Source organism: Meriones unguiculatus, chromosome 5, assembly GCF_030254825.1.
Source record: "Meriones unguiculatus strain TT.TT164.6M chromosome 5, Bangor_MerUng_6.1, whole genome shotgun sequence".
Lineage (NCBI taxonomy): Eukaryota > Metazoa > Chordata > Mammalia > Rodentia > Muridae > Meriones > Meriones unguiculatus.
Window position 1 is genome coordinate 133,001,953 of NC_083353.1, and position 16,471 is coordinate 133,018,423.

General features: G+C 48.3%; 1 protein-coding gene across 5 annotated transcripts in view; it reads right to left on the minus strand.

The window, feature by feature from the left end:
* The window catches only part of Tmtc1 (transmembrane O-mannosyltransferase targeting cadherins 1), a 173,161-nt gene that overhangs the window by 81,438 nt on the left and 75,252 nt on the right, over positions 1–16,471 (minus strand). For 4 of the 5 annotated variants that reach the window (XM_060384532.1, XM_060384531.1, XM_060384530.1 and 1 more), the window contains exons 6-8: positions 12,870–12,948; positions 12,284–12,387; positions 1,136–1,325 (exon numbers count right to left, since the gene is read on the minus strand). In XM_060384532.1, the coding sequence (XP_060240515.1) occupies positions 1,136–1,325; positions 12,284–12,387; positions 12,870–12,948 (373 nt within the window). The remainder of the gene's footprint in view (positions 1–1,135; positions 1,326–12,283; positions 12,388–12,869; positions 12,949–16,471) is intronic. The other variant, XM_060384533.1, reaches the window with a different exon arrangement.

Sequence of the window (16,471 nt, forward strand, 5' to 3'; positions counted from 1 at the left end):
TCACTCGGGCTCGCCCCAGAATCCTCAGCTTCCAAGGGTTTCACACACACATTTAACGGCCCAGCAGTCTGACAAAGCCATGGAGAGGCTTCTGGGCAGCTCTCTCCAGCTTTCTCACTTTCTGTCTCCCCTCAGATCCTCGCTGCTAGCCTGGCCACACCTGCCTGTAATCCCAGGATTCCGGATGTGGAGGCAGGAGGATCAGGAGCTCAAGGTCAGCCTCAGACACAAATGGAGTTCAAGGTCAGCCTGAGCTACAATTGAGTCCCTGTCTCAAGACACTGAACAAACAAAACTTGCAGCTGCCTTGGCTTTTCCTCACAACCCAATCAACTACTTCCCACCAGCAGGCCTGGGAGCTCTTCTCACTCAGTCTGGAAAACGAGGGCACCCAGACTAGAGGCGTTCCATCAATGTAGTGACAATGTCTCTACCACCATTTTCCAGTTTCTTCTACCCTTGATCATTTTTTCAAATCAATTAATTTAATAATTTTGTTAAACTTTATACTTTTTTCTGTCTGGAAAAAAACATCTAATTTAATATAAGAGTAGATATGAAATCTTAATCATATCTTAAACATTTGTAAATATGTTATTTATTAAGATTTCATTCATTATGACATTGTATCAAATAACTTCCCTCCAATATTAGCCAACCGTATCAGGAGGAAACTTTTATTTCTATAAAGTTATCTAGAATATATATATATTCAAACATACATAAATATTTAAATAAGCCACCTGAAGAGGTGGCTCAGTGGCTAAGACTGCTGCTCTGCCAGGAGTAGGGTTTGGTTACCAGCACCCAGGTGGCCAGCTAACAGCCACCTGTAACTCCAGCTCCAGGGCACCTGACACCTTTTTCTGGCCATGACAGGCACCTATACACACACAGGCACACCCACATAGAGACACAAAAATACAAATAAATCTTTTAAATGAGAAATCATAAAATTAAAGTGAACATGGCCTATAAGCCCTGCTGAAGTCTTCTAAATGCATATCACCTATGAGGAAAGCTTGCCAAGTGCTGTGAGTAACACGTGCTTTTGACCCAGACCCATTAAGAAGAGGAGCAGTAGTGAGAGGCAGTGTGTCTTCACTACAAGAATCCATTTGCTCTCAGAGATTACCTTGAAGGCCGCCACACAGTGCAGGCTCAGCGAGGCCATCGCCACTGCCAGGAGGACGGTAGCCAGGTTCCTCACGTCCCAGATGGTCTCCACCAGAGGGATGCTGCCCACTTGCCAGTCGTAGCACAGGGTGATAGGTGCAAGCAGAAGCCACACATTGAAGGCCAGGAGGTAGGAATAGGTAAGGAACCTGTGAGGAGAACAGCTGTGAAATACAACTTCCCGCACTTTACAGACACTTGCTTACCACAGCTGGAGGAAGAGCATGCACTTCTGAAGGGGGAGAGGCACCATCCTTACACCCATCACCTGGAACTTATCTCACAGCCTCCAGCCGCCGGGCTGGGTGTTGACCTCAGCAGAAAGCAAGTTAGACACAAGTCCTACGTCAGATACCTGAACTGATTACACACATAAAAGCAATGGGATAAATGCAAGGAAGGAAATCCCGATGAGGGCACACGGTAATCACGCTCTTGCTTTGTAGAGACTGGTTGTCGTCTAGACCTTCTCATCTTGCAACTGTCCAGAATCCCATGACACATTTGAAAACATCTCATCATTTAGATAACAGACTGACCCAGTTGGAACTATTTCAGTAAAATGTCTGCGGCAAAAAGAGCAGACCTCTTATTCACAGTTGGCAGGGTAGAGGACGGGTGAGGAAGACAGTGGTGGTTCTTAACCCACTTCCTGCCTAGGCTCTAAGGTGAAGAACACGGCATTCTACTCAAGCATTTCCAGGTTAGAGGGAAGTGAGTTCACCTTCATTCAGTTAGCCTGCATGGCCATTAGGCCGTATTCAAGGTCCTTGAGAACCTCAGGGCTCTCAGCACGGAACGGAGCCATCCAAACCTCCACACCAGGATGTGAGCAACCGCTACACGGCTTCACAAACCACTTCCAGAGATGATCTGTCCACCCCAGCCGCCATTAAAATGCTCACCTGAGGAACTGCACGGCTAACAGAGAATGTGCTCTTGTCTCAGTCAGCACCTAAGAGGCCTCTCTAGGCCTCCATCCTAGACTGTGAAAGGGGCTGAGGACCGTAACTGTGTATACATTAAAACTAAGACGAAGAGAAAAGAATCTGGTTTAGCAGGCAGAATCCCTTGACATACAAACATCTGGACCCTGGAATTCATTTTAGAAAGCCAGGCATTCTGAGGGGCCCCAGTGTTATCGGCTGGCGATGAGGAAACAGGACAATCCGTAGAGCAACACCACAGCCAGCAAAGCCTGCTCAGCAAGAGACTCCATCTCAACAGAGGCAGCCAGCAAAGCCTCCTTAGTGAGCCCGAGGCCAATGAAAGACTCCATCTCAATAGAGGCAGCCAGTTTCTGAGGTAGACATTGGCCTCTGGCCTCCAAACACACGTGCATTCCTCTACTCACAAGCACACATACACACATGTGCACATGCCTATGTTAAACAGACAAACCCAGAATTACCATTCTTCAGGTAAGAGGCACACTTTAAACTCCAACCAATGAGGAAGGCTAAAACATCCGTCTCCAGTGCTGTGGAGAGCAGGCTCCTAATTCAGTGTCTGATGGTAGGCAGATAAGGGTAGCATCTTCATACAAATCAAACGGACTTCCATCTTTCCCCTATTGTCAAGTTACTACTAAAAACCTGCTTTCACCACTGTACGTGATGGACAATGTAGTCCCATATGCTATTAAATAAAAACAAGCAGGGAACATCCTGTCTCCAGACACTATATGCTACAATAATGGAAATTATATACCGGGAAGGAACAAGGAAAAGTGAGATGGATGTCATACGAGGACAGGGCCTGAGAAGCCCTTCCCAGAGGAGGATCTTGGATTGACACAGAGGTCACAGCAGAATTTCTGTTGTCTTCTGTGACAGCTAACCTAGAGTCACCTTGACAGGAGTTAGAATCACCAGGAGTCGCGCTTGTGCATGCGTCTGTACGGACATTTCCAAAGGGATTTAAATGCGGTGGGAGGACCCGTCTTGAATTTGGAGAGCAGCACTCTTGGGCTGGGTGCCAGACTAAATATAAAGGAGAAATTAAATTGAGCACCGGCCCATGTCTCTGTGTTTCCTGCTTGTGGCCACAGTATTCCCAGATGCCTGAAAGCCCCGCCCAGCCATCCCCACATACTAAAACAATAACTCAAAGGGTGGACCAAAAAAGCCCGTCGTAAGTTTTTCTTGTTGAATACTTTCCTCACAGCAACAGGAAAAGCCGCTATCACAAGTCCTGTGGCTGAGTGTTACTTTACCCTGAAACCATCAACAAGAGCTCAGACAATCCAAGCCAACCTCTTCCATCGCCTCTTCTCCCTCCAAACTTTGCAGTGAGAATCCTCCCATGTCAGTGAGGAAGACTTCCCTTTGCTGACTCTCAGACCACAACACAGAGATACACGGGAGCCGGACTGCGTCAACAGTTCTGTCTACCACTTTCTTCTCTCGTAGTTCTGACTAAAATGCTAACAAGCAAACAGCAAATAAAGACTGACTCCTTCTTAGTCTTGGGCTTGTGAGCTGTCACCCGAGAATGCCATCCCACAGCAAACCAGCGGCACCACTGAGGGCTGCTTTCCATGCATGGAATGTGAAGGCCCTCCCTTCAGCTCAGTGGAAAGTCTCTGCACGGCCTGATGGGCGGATGCTTGAGCTACCTGCTTCACAGACGAGGCAGTTGTCACTCACACCCATCTCTTAAAATTACTTAGTCTTTTCTGCTTGAAATAAATTGATGCAGGGTAGCCATCAGTGAGTGCTAATGAATACGGTTAGAGGCAGGGAATGCAGCTCACTGTATGATGGACAGATCAGGCAGGTGCCTACAACCCCAGTACTCAAGAGGCTGAGGCAGGAAGACCGCCATGAGTCAGAGGCCAGGCTAGGGCACCTGCTGAGTGAGACCTGTCTCAGATGGGCACCTAGAACCCACTAATTCATTTTAATGTCACCAAGAGAGACAGAGAGTTTAATACACCCCTAATAGAAATATAGCCAAGAAGAAATAATACTGTCAAAACTACAACAGAGGCAAAACCTTGAATGTAAACCAGTTCTAAGACAAACTGCTGCTACAGAATCCACGCCAGAACCAACAGAATACGTTATATGACATTATCAAAGACCCAATGTCCAGGATGTGGGGGAAACCACGGAGCCAATGAGTAGTTTCCTAAACAAGCACATGTCCCAGAGGACCTGTATTAAGTTGAAATGGCCTAAGCCATCACGCGGCACTCTGTTTAGACGCTGCGGTGGTTAGTGCTGATTGTCAATCTGACAGGATAAAAATCACCTCAGAGACAGGCTCCAGGTCCATCTGTGAGGAGTTGTTTAATTTAGGTTAGCCTTTTGGTGCACCTCAGGAGATTATCTTGATGAGGTGAACTGAAGCAGAAGACCCAACCTAACAGTGGGTGTCTCAGCATTCCCCAGCCTCAGTCGGGCTAAACACAAAGGGGGATTGAAGCTGAGTGGTAACGTTCAGTCCTTTGCTTCCTGGGCCCAGTCTGATCAGCTGCCCCAGGCTCCAGCCACCATCACGCCCTCACCGCAGTGGAAGTGCCCAGGAACTCTGAGCTAAACTAAACTCTCCCTCAAGTTGCTTTTGTCAGGGAATTTTATCACAACCCTAGTAACTAAGGAAAAGGTTAATTCAAGGAGCCATCATTAAGCTTACATACTAAACTGGAAAAACTATAATATTAATGGGAAATAAAGCTGGATGCAGAGACTGATCAAGTTTTAAAGTTGTGAAAACGCCACATGAAATAAATGTCTGTGACGGACACAGGGGCAAAAGCAGACCACAGGCAGTGGCTCTTTACATAAAAGCGCGGCTGGAGTCAGGCTCCTCTACACCTGTGGACCCTCAGCCACTCTCCCTGATGAACTTGGAGTTATCAAAATCGCGACTTAGAATTGCTTCAAAGTCTGAGCGGGCTCAGAGGGCACGAGAGGAGGAGCATGACTAAAGCAGATGGCCAAGGGCCGTGGGGGCAGAAACTGCACACAGAGGCCGCCTTCTCTCCTTTTGTGTATCTGATATCTTTGAGGATAGAACCTGAGGAAGGGAGGTGGCGAGCTGCACTGACACCTCAGCCCCGGCCCCTTCTGGCCCACAGAAGGTCTGCCTACTCTGGGCAGGGCTTCCTATTTGAAGTTCTCACGTCCACTTGCCCTCACGTTCCTTCTCCTGCTTGTTTCTGGGACTGTGATGTTGTACCAACTAAAAGAGAACTAAGATTCATTTTTAAGTTACAATCTTATTGAGAACAGAGAAAATCACAGAGCAGCAGCGGCCACTGCTTCCTAGTTTGCATGGATTCTGATCATCTTTCGAAGACGCAGACCTAGCAGTGAAAAAAAATGCTTTGCAAATATAAGCAACAAAGAAGCCATTTGGAATCACTCCAAAAGCTAATTATCTTTTAGGGAGGGCTATTTGAGCCAACTGTAATCAACAATTACAGGGTTTCTTTTTAACTCCTTTTCCATGAATTGCATTCAAATTGCTAAAAATTCAGAAATGAAATAGCCTGAGCAATATTTCTGCCCTGCTGGGTTCTCTCTCTCTCTCTTTAAATCAAGAGCAAAAACAAAATGAATTACTTACCCACTTTCTATTATAAATCCCATTAAAAGGAGGGAAACCACTAAAATGTTTGCTAACAGAACGGAAGTGCAACCCAGGGAAGTGAAGTTCCGTGTAAAGAATGCAGTGATTCATTTTTACTGGGAACCCAGGAAAGACTGGACTGTTCCACAGCCAGAAGCGGTGGCTCAGGCTTAGGATCCCAGAACTTGGGAGGCTGAGGCAGGAGGACCACTGCGAGTCTAAGGCCAGCCTGGGCTACTGTTATGGTTAGCTCAACAGCCAGCAAAGACAGACGCCTCAGCTGAGGACGTGCCTGTACCAGGTTGCTCTGTGAGTGTGAGATGGGGGACTGCCCTGACAGAAGAGGACCCAGCCCACTGTGAGCACCAGGCCAGCCATGGCTGCAGTGTGAGGCCCTGTCTCAGAACCACAGAGTGACAGGCATCAGTGCAGACACACACAGAAAGGATCAGTTTCCTGGGAAGAACACCCCAAGCACCCTGACTGGAACTGTGGCTCTGGAAACCAAACTCTTCGTTTTTGTGAGGGGAAAAAAACTAGTGATTTAAAGGCAGAAATACACATGAGGTATATCCTTGCCTTTGAGTGAACCTTTCTGGCTAAGAAAGGGGATGAACTCACCTCACTTCCTTGTCCAGATGACATCTCAACAAAACCAGACCAAGCAGTGACTCTTGCTTGTTTTACATAAAGAGGGCTGCTGTTGGAGTCAGTGTCCTCTTCACTGTGGACCCTCAGCCTCTCTCCCTGCCATACAACATCCCTCCAACTGATGCATTCGTCTCCAGTCAGTGGACATTGGGTTGTCTTTCTCTTGACTGTGAAAGACACTACTGCTATGAACTCTTGAAAACTGATGCTAACATCACCTAAGCGTTAGGCATTTGGTCCTGGTCCTTTGTCCCGAGATTTTGCTTTTATGAGCGGTGTCTGTGAAGATATCAGCACAAAAGTCTTCCTCCTGCTCACAGAGCTGCCACAGACAGGAAACGGCACTGTGGATGACGTGGGGGATTCAGGATTTTCTTGATCAACTTCTCTTGATGGGAGATGCCCATGACAACAGGGTCTCTCCAGGGAAATGGGCCTTCCTAGCTCCAGGAGAAACATCTGCACCCCTGCAGGTGCAGGGGCAGAGGCAGAAGCAGGGGCAGAGGTAGAAGCAGAGGCAGGGACAGGGTCAGGGGCAGGCAGGGGCAGGCAGGGGCAGATGGACCCTGGCAGGGCCAGACTGGTGCCCACAGCAAGTTGCAGGTGACAGTGAAACCCTGCCTCCAGAAACAAAAGCAAAGAGCCCCATGTGTAAGGGGATGAGAGGACAGCCCACAAGGAAGCGTATCTGAAAGCAGTGGGCAGCTCTCAGGACTAAGAAGCCTCAGCAAGGCCCTACAGAAGACGCAGAGGTGAAGACATGGAAGAGAGGGACTGCAGGACCGGAAGCATGAACACAGACTGAGGCTCCAAGGAGGAGCTGAACAAGCTGAGGCCAGTGGATGGCTGGGCTTACAGGGAGGTGGGAGGGGCAAGAATGTCCGGAGTGCAGCAGTAGACAGGACCCGACTCCTAAAAATATCGGGAATCGCCAACCTCCTAAATCCTGGGGACTAGGAATGCCAAGTGGGCACAGGAGGAGCACGACACGTGAGAGCTAACTGTGAACAGACCCATGGAGGGGGGGGTCTCAGCAACACGAGCGGCAGATGATGGAGCTGCCTGAAGATGGTCTCCCCGGAGCCTGAGCGAATGCCCGGTCTGAGGAATTGCCTCAGGAAAATGATACACGTGGGGCATTTTCTTGTTTGCTGATTGATGTGCGGGCTGCAGTGTGCTGTGGGCAGTGTCATCCCTAGAAAAGCAGGCCTGGCTCTGTAGGAAAGCAGGCTGAGCAAGCCAGTAAGCAGTGTTTCTCCATGGTGTGTGTCAGGCTCCTGCCTGAGCACCTGCCTCGGTTTCCCTCAGTGATGGCCTGTGAGTTGTAAGATGAAATAAAGCATTCCTTCCCAAGCTGCTTTTCGTCACAGGGTTTTGTCACAATAGTAGAGAAGCAAATTACACTACCTACGGGGAAGGAGCTTCCTCACATAAGTTGCCTCTTACTTTCTCATGATTACAACGTGGTGACTTCTTGTCTCCGTTCAGTTAAACAGGACACATGCCGTCTGCAGAGTCACAAGGACTGTCGAAGTCAGCAGGCAGTAGGTGACCCCAGCCATCTTAACTGGAGAAAGACCGAGCAGCCTCCTCTGATGAGGAAGCAACCTTTGTGTGCTCGGACATGGAAGGAAAGCTAACTGTGAAAGTCCTACTAAGCTTACATATCTAGTACAGGAAGTGGCATGGGACCGAATCAGGCCAGAAAGGCGGCATCTACAGAAGCCCTGCCCTCCAGTGCAACTCCTGGAGATTCTGTTACCACGAGGTCATGAGGGCGCTGTCGTGGTCTGAACTCGAAGTGCCACTCACAGGCTCACTGGTTCCCAGACCCCAGTGCTGCTTTGGGAAGTTGTGGAACCATTCACAGGGGGTTACTAGAGGTGAGCCTTTGTGACTTACAGCTTGGCCTGGTTTCTGGCCTCTCCCTCAGCTCCCTGGGACAGCTGGCCACCACCTGCTCCCAGAGCCATGGATTAAGTTACCCCACAAAGCTTTCCTTGGAAAGCATGGGCCAAAATAAGCCTTTCCTCCCTTCAGCTGATTCTGAAAGGGTTTTCCTCCAGTGTCAAGAAAAATAACTAATACAGAGAAAGTCTCATACATCAGGACTGCTTCCTTACAAAATTGTCATCAGGGCTGGGAGAGCCAAAACACTGCTGTCCATGCAAGCAGGAATCCCGGTGTCATCACCCAGCGCCCAGGTGAAGCTGCGCTCGGCACTCGACGCTCTGTGATCCCACCGCTGAGAGCAGAGCCCGGCAGTCCTGGGGTTGCCTGCCAGTCAGCTCAGCCCAGTCTACCTGTCCAGTTCGTGGCTGTGAGAAGCTCTACCTCAAAAACAAGGTAACCAGCACCTGAAGAAAGACGCCTGAAGGTACCCTCCATATGCATGCACATACCTGCCTGCCTGTACCACACACACACACACACACACACACACACACACGGAAAAACACCAGAACTTGGAGAGAACAACTCAGGAACAGACATCTCACGCTTACCGACTCTGATGCCACCTTACTGTGGGACTCCCAACCTGAAGAATTAGGAGGGACTTAGGTCTGTGGCTCACGGCACACAGTTTGAAGAATACTGTCCTGTTGTCCTAACAGATAAATGCAGGACTGTGCAGCTAAGGCAGACTGGCAAACCCAAATGACCAATTTGGAAGCAGTAGGACAGACCCCATGGAGGCAGCGCAGACAGCCAAGTCGGGTGATCACGAGCTGGCTCAGCAGAAGCAGGAACACACAGGAAAGCTCCGCTAGAGAGGCAGCAGCGTGCCAGGGGCAAAGTGTATACTCCAGGTGGTGTGCTGGAGGCAGGCACAGCTCTTCTGGTGCAGCCACCCCAGAGGAATGCGGATGGCCCAGGGTTCTCCACTGTCATTGCAGCCTTTCCCCTCGTCAGCTGCTTCTGCCAGGGTTTTTGGTCTCAGTGTCAAGAAAAGTAACTTGTATGGGAGATCTTGAAGTCTGCAACTCAAGAACATAGATGCAGAGGAATAACGGCAGGTGTGGTGGTGCATGTCTGGGATCCCAGTGTAAGGGAGACCAAGGCAGGTGGATTGCTATGGGTTTGAGTCTAGCCTGGGCTACAAGTGAGCCCGTTTCAAAACTCTGACAGGAGGGAGAAGACATGAAGGTGGGTTACTAGACATTCCACTCTCTCATGCTGTTACAGACTGAATTACCAGAGCTGGATGGCAAACGCTGCTGGAAATGTTTCAGACCTCTCTGAAGAACTTGTACCTCAGGAGTAAGGAGCAAGACCTGAAAATATCTGGCCAAAGTCCTAATTTTACCGTGGATTCTACAAGAGATTGTTGCCATTAGGCCACCAACCAGAAGATTTTGGTGGCGGGATGGTACAGCTAAGGCGGCCATGATTAGAGATCCAATGCAGTATCCTGACACTAGGAGCCTGGGCCAGGCACTGAGGTTTGCTGGTGGCATAGGACACAAATAAAATGCTCAGTTGCCACCTGAGTATTTGCTTCCTCTCTCCACCCTGGCTGAGGCGCTGGGTCATGGCGGGAGCTACGTGTGACAGTGGAACTGACAGGGTCTCCTTGTTCATACACAGAAAGACTGGTAGGAAATAACTACAAAGACAAGCAACACTACCCTACAGCTGAAGGGAAAACACCACAACATTAAAGGACATCACCCCAAAGCTGAAGGGGGGGGTGGTTTGAGAACGGCCCACAGACCCGCAGATCTGAACGCTTGCTCAGGAAGGAGGGGCACTGCCAGGAGGTGTGCCCTGTTGAAGTGGGTGTGGCCTGTTGGAGGAAGTGTGTCACTAGGAGTAGGCTTTGAGGTTTCAGAAACTCGAGACACACCCATGGCTCATTCTCTCTTCTTGCTGTCTGCCCATCTGGCTGCAGAACTCTACTCCCTCTCCAGTACCGAATCTGCCTCATGCCGCCATGCTCCACAGCATGATGGCGGTGGACAAAATGTCTGGACTGCAAGCCAGCCCCAACCAAACGCTTTCTGTTGTGAGAGCTGTGACCACAGCGTCTCTTCACAGCAGCAGTGCCCCTAAGACAGATGGTCCACCAGGCAGAAAGAGTAGCCACTGAAGAAGCCACAGACCAGACCCATTCCTCCATGAATTGTCACACCTAAAAATACCCAGACAAAGAGCCTGCAGACTGAATGTTAGAGACAGGTCTAACAGGACAGGCAGCATTACCAGAGAGCTAAATGTGAGATGGCAGGCTTAAGACTGAACGGCTGTTTGAAAATGTCTGATACTAACAACATTACAAGGCTTTTATGATACTTAAGAGGTAAGCCAATGTGAGAGATCTAGGAAATGGTATTCAAGATCATGAACACAAATAGGGTCAAAGTAGTGAAAGAGACACTTATTATAAAAACATGTCAGTCAGATTGGAAGACATCCTTTTTGAGTGCTAACCAAAAGGTCTGCATGAGGAAGGAGGTACAGGCCTTACAGTGTGGGAGAAGGCTGACCTGCATTAACCGGGCCCTCAGCACCAAAGGATAAAATAGACAGACAAATACCCGCAATGAAAAGAGAAAGCCCTCACACACCACAAGAAAATTCATATAGGCAAAAACAAGTAAGGAAGTATATTGATTAAAACACATACACTAACCTGCTAGGGCAAAGATTGCTGCCTAATGTAAACTAAGGTCAAAACTCTGTCATCTCTAAGACCTACAAACTCAGACACTCGTCGGGTTAGTTTTAAGACTCATCAGAAGTTGAGGATATGTCAGCCATGATGTACAGTGAGCCCCTGTCCAAAACAGAAGATTCCCCGTGCTCTATAGTATATTACAAAACATAGACACCAGAATAGCAAAGGCCAGTTCCATACAATGATCATTAAAGTGAGATGACATTATAGGGTGTTTATAGCATCCATGATCAGCATGACATGTTACTGCATAAATCACTCCAGAGAACACAGTCTGAAGCTATGTGAATTGTAACTGTGACCGTGTCTTAGAGCGTTAGCAGTACAGCACAGCAGGTGAGCGTGGGTAGGGGTGGACACTTCCCAGTGCACCGGGCACACGCGTCAACACTACTTCCTAACCTCTGTGCTCTGCTCTGTAGAGCTTGTTTTACAACCACTCAATAGATGTGTGTGTTACACACCAGCAGCATCTAATAAAATACTTGCCAAATAAACAGAAGCACCGGTGAAAACCATAGCCACAACCCTGCCCAGATGGTCACATGGTGTTGCGGGATATTTGATCCCACTACAAACCCGAAGATTGTGAACTATAAAATCCTGTTTTCTAGTTGTGGTGCTCAGCCCTGGCACACACCTTTAATCCAGGAGCTTTCTGTTCAAAGATTACATTAAATAAAGTTAACCCTAGGTCAAGAGGCCAAGCAAGGAACCAGCCGACAGGGAGTAAACAGGAAGGAGGGGCATTGGGGGAAGGGTCTTTAGGACAGAGTGGAGGGGGAGAGGAGGCTTTGCGTTTTGGGCTTCAGGAGTCTTCCTTCTGGGACACTGGCTAAGGAGGAAGGTCAGCTGGGTGCTTTCTCTGCCTCTGGGAGCTAGTAGGTTACACCTCAGCATCTGGCTCCTCAGGCTTCACAGGTAAGATAGAATGGTTGAAATTTTCATGCATTAAAAAACAACTCGGTTGAAAAGAACATATTAAGTGTTTCCCTTTCTGACCTCATACTGGCTAGTTTATGACTATTATTTCCTTGAAATGCAAAGCTGAATTGTGGTCTAACCTTAATGAACAGGATTCAGCATGGATGAACTCATTTACAAGGAGACCTGCTATTTTGTACAAATGATTTATGGCAATAAAAATGTCCAACAAAACTACTAAGTCCCAAGTGCATTTACGGAATGTACGCCACTGACCTCGTGAGGAAGTAGGGTGAAAAGGAAGCGGGATTGTCCTGCTCTGAGAAGAGAGGCATAGTTCCTCCCATTATCCACAGGCGGAAATACAAAATGACAGCCACCTGGAGGAAGGAGGAGACCCGATGAAATGTCCACCCACACCTCGCCCATCTTTGTACACGCACTCTGACCCTCTCTCAAGGATTGGAGTCAGTTGTCCCCTCCCCTTAAGGCTGACAGACAAGCCTGCCTGTGTAGCTCTGGCCCCAAAGCACAATACAGGAACCCATCAGCTAAGCTTCCATACTAGGCGAGCAGTAAGTGGTCGCAGCTATGCATCTGAGTCCCGGGCCTGGAGACTATGTGCAGCCATACATAACTGATATAACCAGCTCACTCCAAAAACACTCTGAGAGGGACTTTAGACCCTGTGTCATTTGCACTGCACCATCAGATCTCCATGTGTGCTCAAAAGTAACATCTACCTCCTGCAAGCCTTCCTTACGAGACGATGCTGGCAGTAAGTGTATTAAACGGCACGCCCCTGAGTTTAACTGAAAACACCCCTTATTAGCTAGAGTTGCTGCACATATTATATACTTACATAACTGATGACCAAAATGGCCCGTTTTAAAAACGGTCTCAGGGTGAGCAGGAAATTCCTGTTGCTTCCTGTCAGACACCTGAAACAGGAAACGGAAGATGAGCATCTTAAGAGGAGAATCCACCGCATAAACAAACTGAAGGAGAAAAACCACGTGATCATCTCTTTAGATGCCAAAAAAGCATTTGCAAAATCCAACACCCATTCATGTTTAAAGTCTTGGAGAGATCAGGGATACAAGGCACATACCTAAAGACAGTAAAGGCAATATACAGCAAGCCTACAGCCAACATCAAACTCAATGGAGAGAAACGTAAATCAATCCCACTGAAATCAGGGACAAGGCAAGGCTGCCCACTCTCGTTATCTCTTCAATATAGTACTTGAAGTCCTAGCTAGAGCAATAAGAGAACTAAAGGAGATCAAGGGGATACAAATAGGAAAGGAAGAAGTCAAAGTATCACTATTTGCCAATTACATGATAGTATACATGAGTGAGCCACAAAATTCAACTGGAGAATTCCTTCAGCTGATAAATACCTTCAATAAAATGGCTGGATACAAAATTAACTCAAAAAATAAGTAGCCCTCCTGTATACAAAAGACAAAAGGGCTGAGAAAGACACACATGGCATATACTCACTTATAAGTGGATATTAGACATATAGTATAGGATAATCATACTAAAATCTGTACACCTAATGAAGATAAACAAGAAGAGGTTCTGGGATAAGATGATCAATCCTTACTCAGAAAGGCAAACAGGGTGGACATTGGAAGAGGGAGAACACAGGGAACACAACAAGAGCCTACCACAGAGGGCCACTGAAAGACTCTACCCAGCAGGGTATTAAAGCAGATGCTGAGGCTCACAGCAAAACTTTGGGCAGAGTGCAGGGAATCTTATGAAAAAAGCGGGAGATAGAAAGACCTGGAGGGGACAGGAGCTCCACAAGGAGAGCAACAGAACCAAAAAATCTGGGCACAAGGGTCTTTTCTGAGACTGATACTCCAACCAAGGACTATGCATGGAGATGACCTAGAACCCTTGCACAGATGTAGCCCATGGCAGCTCAGTGTCCAAGTAGGTTTCCTAGAAAGGGGAACAGGGACTGTGTCTGACATGGTTGTCATGACTGACATGTGTCAGTGGCTGGCTCTTTGATCACCTCCCCCTGAGGGGGGAGCTGCCTTGTCAGGCCACAGAGGAAGACAAAGCAGCCAGTCCTGATGAGACCTGATGGGCTAGGATCAGATGGAAGAGAAGGAAGACACATCCCCCCATCAGTGGACTTGGGGAGGGGCATGGGAAGAGAGGGTGGGATTGGGAAGGGATGAGGGAGGGGGCTACAGCTAGGATACAAAGTGAATAAAGTGTAATATGTAAAAAAATATTTTAAAACAAGGAAAAAAAAAAGATGAGCATCTGCAGCACAATACTCGTGTCTGGGCAGACAGTCTGGGAAGAGTCCGGGAAGGGCTCTGAAGTCGCCCGGAGGCTGGCTCTGGAGCCAGAGCACCTGGGCTCCCATTCAACACCCCATTCTGCCACCTGCAACTTGAGAAGCGGGAACAGGTTTCTTCATTTCTCTGTGCGCTCGTTTTGCTCATTTAAAAGGTGGTAACATCTACTCTGTGGAGACACTGCAAGGAATAGAGACACCATATAAAACCAGACCCTGCTTTGTTAGCTCTGATAAACATTGCCGTCCCACCTGTCCCTGACTATCCTGTAGACTCTGGTGTACCTCTTAATGAAGTGTGAGGGGTACAATGTCTTCAAAGCATAAACCACCTCACAAGTGTCCCTGAAGAACAAGGATACCAAGATTATGTTCTGGGTGGATCAAAGGCCCCTCTTACACACTGAAGAATTTGCTCACTTGCTTACTGTCTGTTCTAGGAAACAAATTAAATTGCCAGGATGTCAGCTTCAAGAAGGGCAGAGATTAGCGGCCACCCCGCATCTGCCACAGTTCCCACTGCAGCTTTGTGACCAGCACTGACTGGCTTCTGTGACCAGAAGCAAGAGCTGAGCTTGACAAGCTCCCTGTGAAAACATAAAGGGTCCACACGCCCCTCTGTGCAGCTTGTCCACTTCAAAGCAGAGAAAAGAAGTTGAACCCAATCACGTAATCCCACTGGCATTTCCCTCCTCCTCGGTTTCCCTAATGCTTTTCATTTTTCTTTTACTCCTTTTTAATCCGCTTCTCCCTCAAAGGATTTCTCTCTTAAGCTTTGCATTTAAATGAGGGCCTTTCACTGGAGAGAAAATTTAGTCCAGACGTTGCTCTTCAGTGAAACCCGAGTGGGTTAGCTTCCTGCAGAGGAGGGTCCACCCGAGACCGCTCAGGGAAGATGTGTGGTCCCTGCCGCGGAGCACACGCTCTGTAACTGCAGGAACGACATCTCCACTCAAAGCTGCTCATCCTCCGTGCTCCCTTTGTCCTCTTTCTGGTTCATGCGTGCTCACAACTGGCTATCCAAGCACTTGATGACTAGAGAAAGCGAGAAGGGGGCAAGCCACCAAATAGTTTGCTACTAACAACTTCTGGACAGGTCCATCTTCCAGAGCAGCAGAAAGTTTGCATGAGGCCAGGCCAGGAACACTGTGGCTGCCATGGCAGGGTGTGTAGCGGCTGGCCCTGCCTGGGCATTAGAGAGTCTGGAATGGTACAGTGTGTGTGTGTGTGTGTGTGTGTGTGTGTGTGTGCACGCATGGTGTGTGTGTGTGCGCGCATGCATGTGTGTGTTCATGCATGTGTGTGTGCACGTGTTCTTGTATCTGGATGTTTTACTGGGGTAGCCCAAGACTTCTGTGTTTGGGCAGCTGGATTATGATTCCCAGAGTAGTAGCACAAAGGCACACATCCTTCTCTGGGTTGTGCCTCCTTGTGACTGTCATTTTCAAGTAAACTAAACCAAGACTATCCCTTGGCACTTCTGTGTCTTGAGAAATGCAGGGTAACTCTCAGCAGGCAGGTAAAGGAAACAGACAGGGATCCCGGTGCTGAGGAGAGCAAGAGTGAGGCTGGGCCCAGGCTTCCTAGGTGGTTGCTCTTGGAGGCCTCATTTCTAAGCTCCCTCTGCACCGTGTTTCACACTGGAAAAACTAGACATGGCTTTCCTTTCCATAAAACAAGCCACAGAGGTTTTTCTTGCGGTTAGACTTAGATGGCGCTGCCATACATCATCTTTGATGGCTTGCTATGACGGCTATTTTCAGTAGCCACATTTATAATGTGTTCTCTGGTTCCGACATTCTTGGTGAATTTCCATTTCCACAAGAAGGTGGGCTAAGGGCACCAGATAATTTACTCTCAAAATATAACATCCCGAAGTCACATAAGCCAAAAATGGTACAGAGATTCTTGGCGGAAAAGCAGTATGTCAAGGTTTCTATTTTAAGCCGTAGAGCCACAGAAATGACAAAATGAGACATATGACACGGTGCCACTTCTGGAGAAGCACTGGACAGGCGGAAAGCGTGCCACAGGCTCTGTTCTCTACATTTCCTCCTCCACTCCACCCCAGAGCTGGGCAGGAGGCTCTCCCGCCTGACGACTTCTTACAGCCGATGGGGAGACCTGAGCAATGACCAA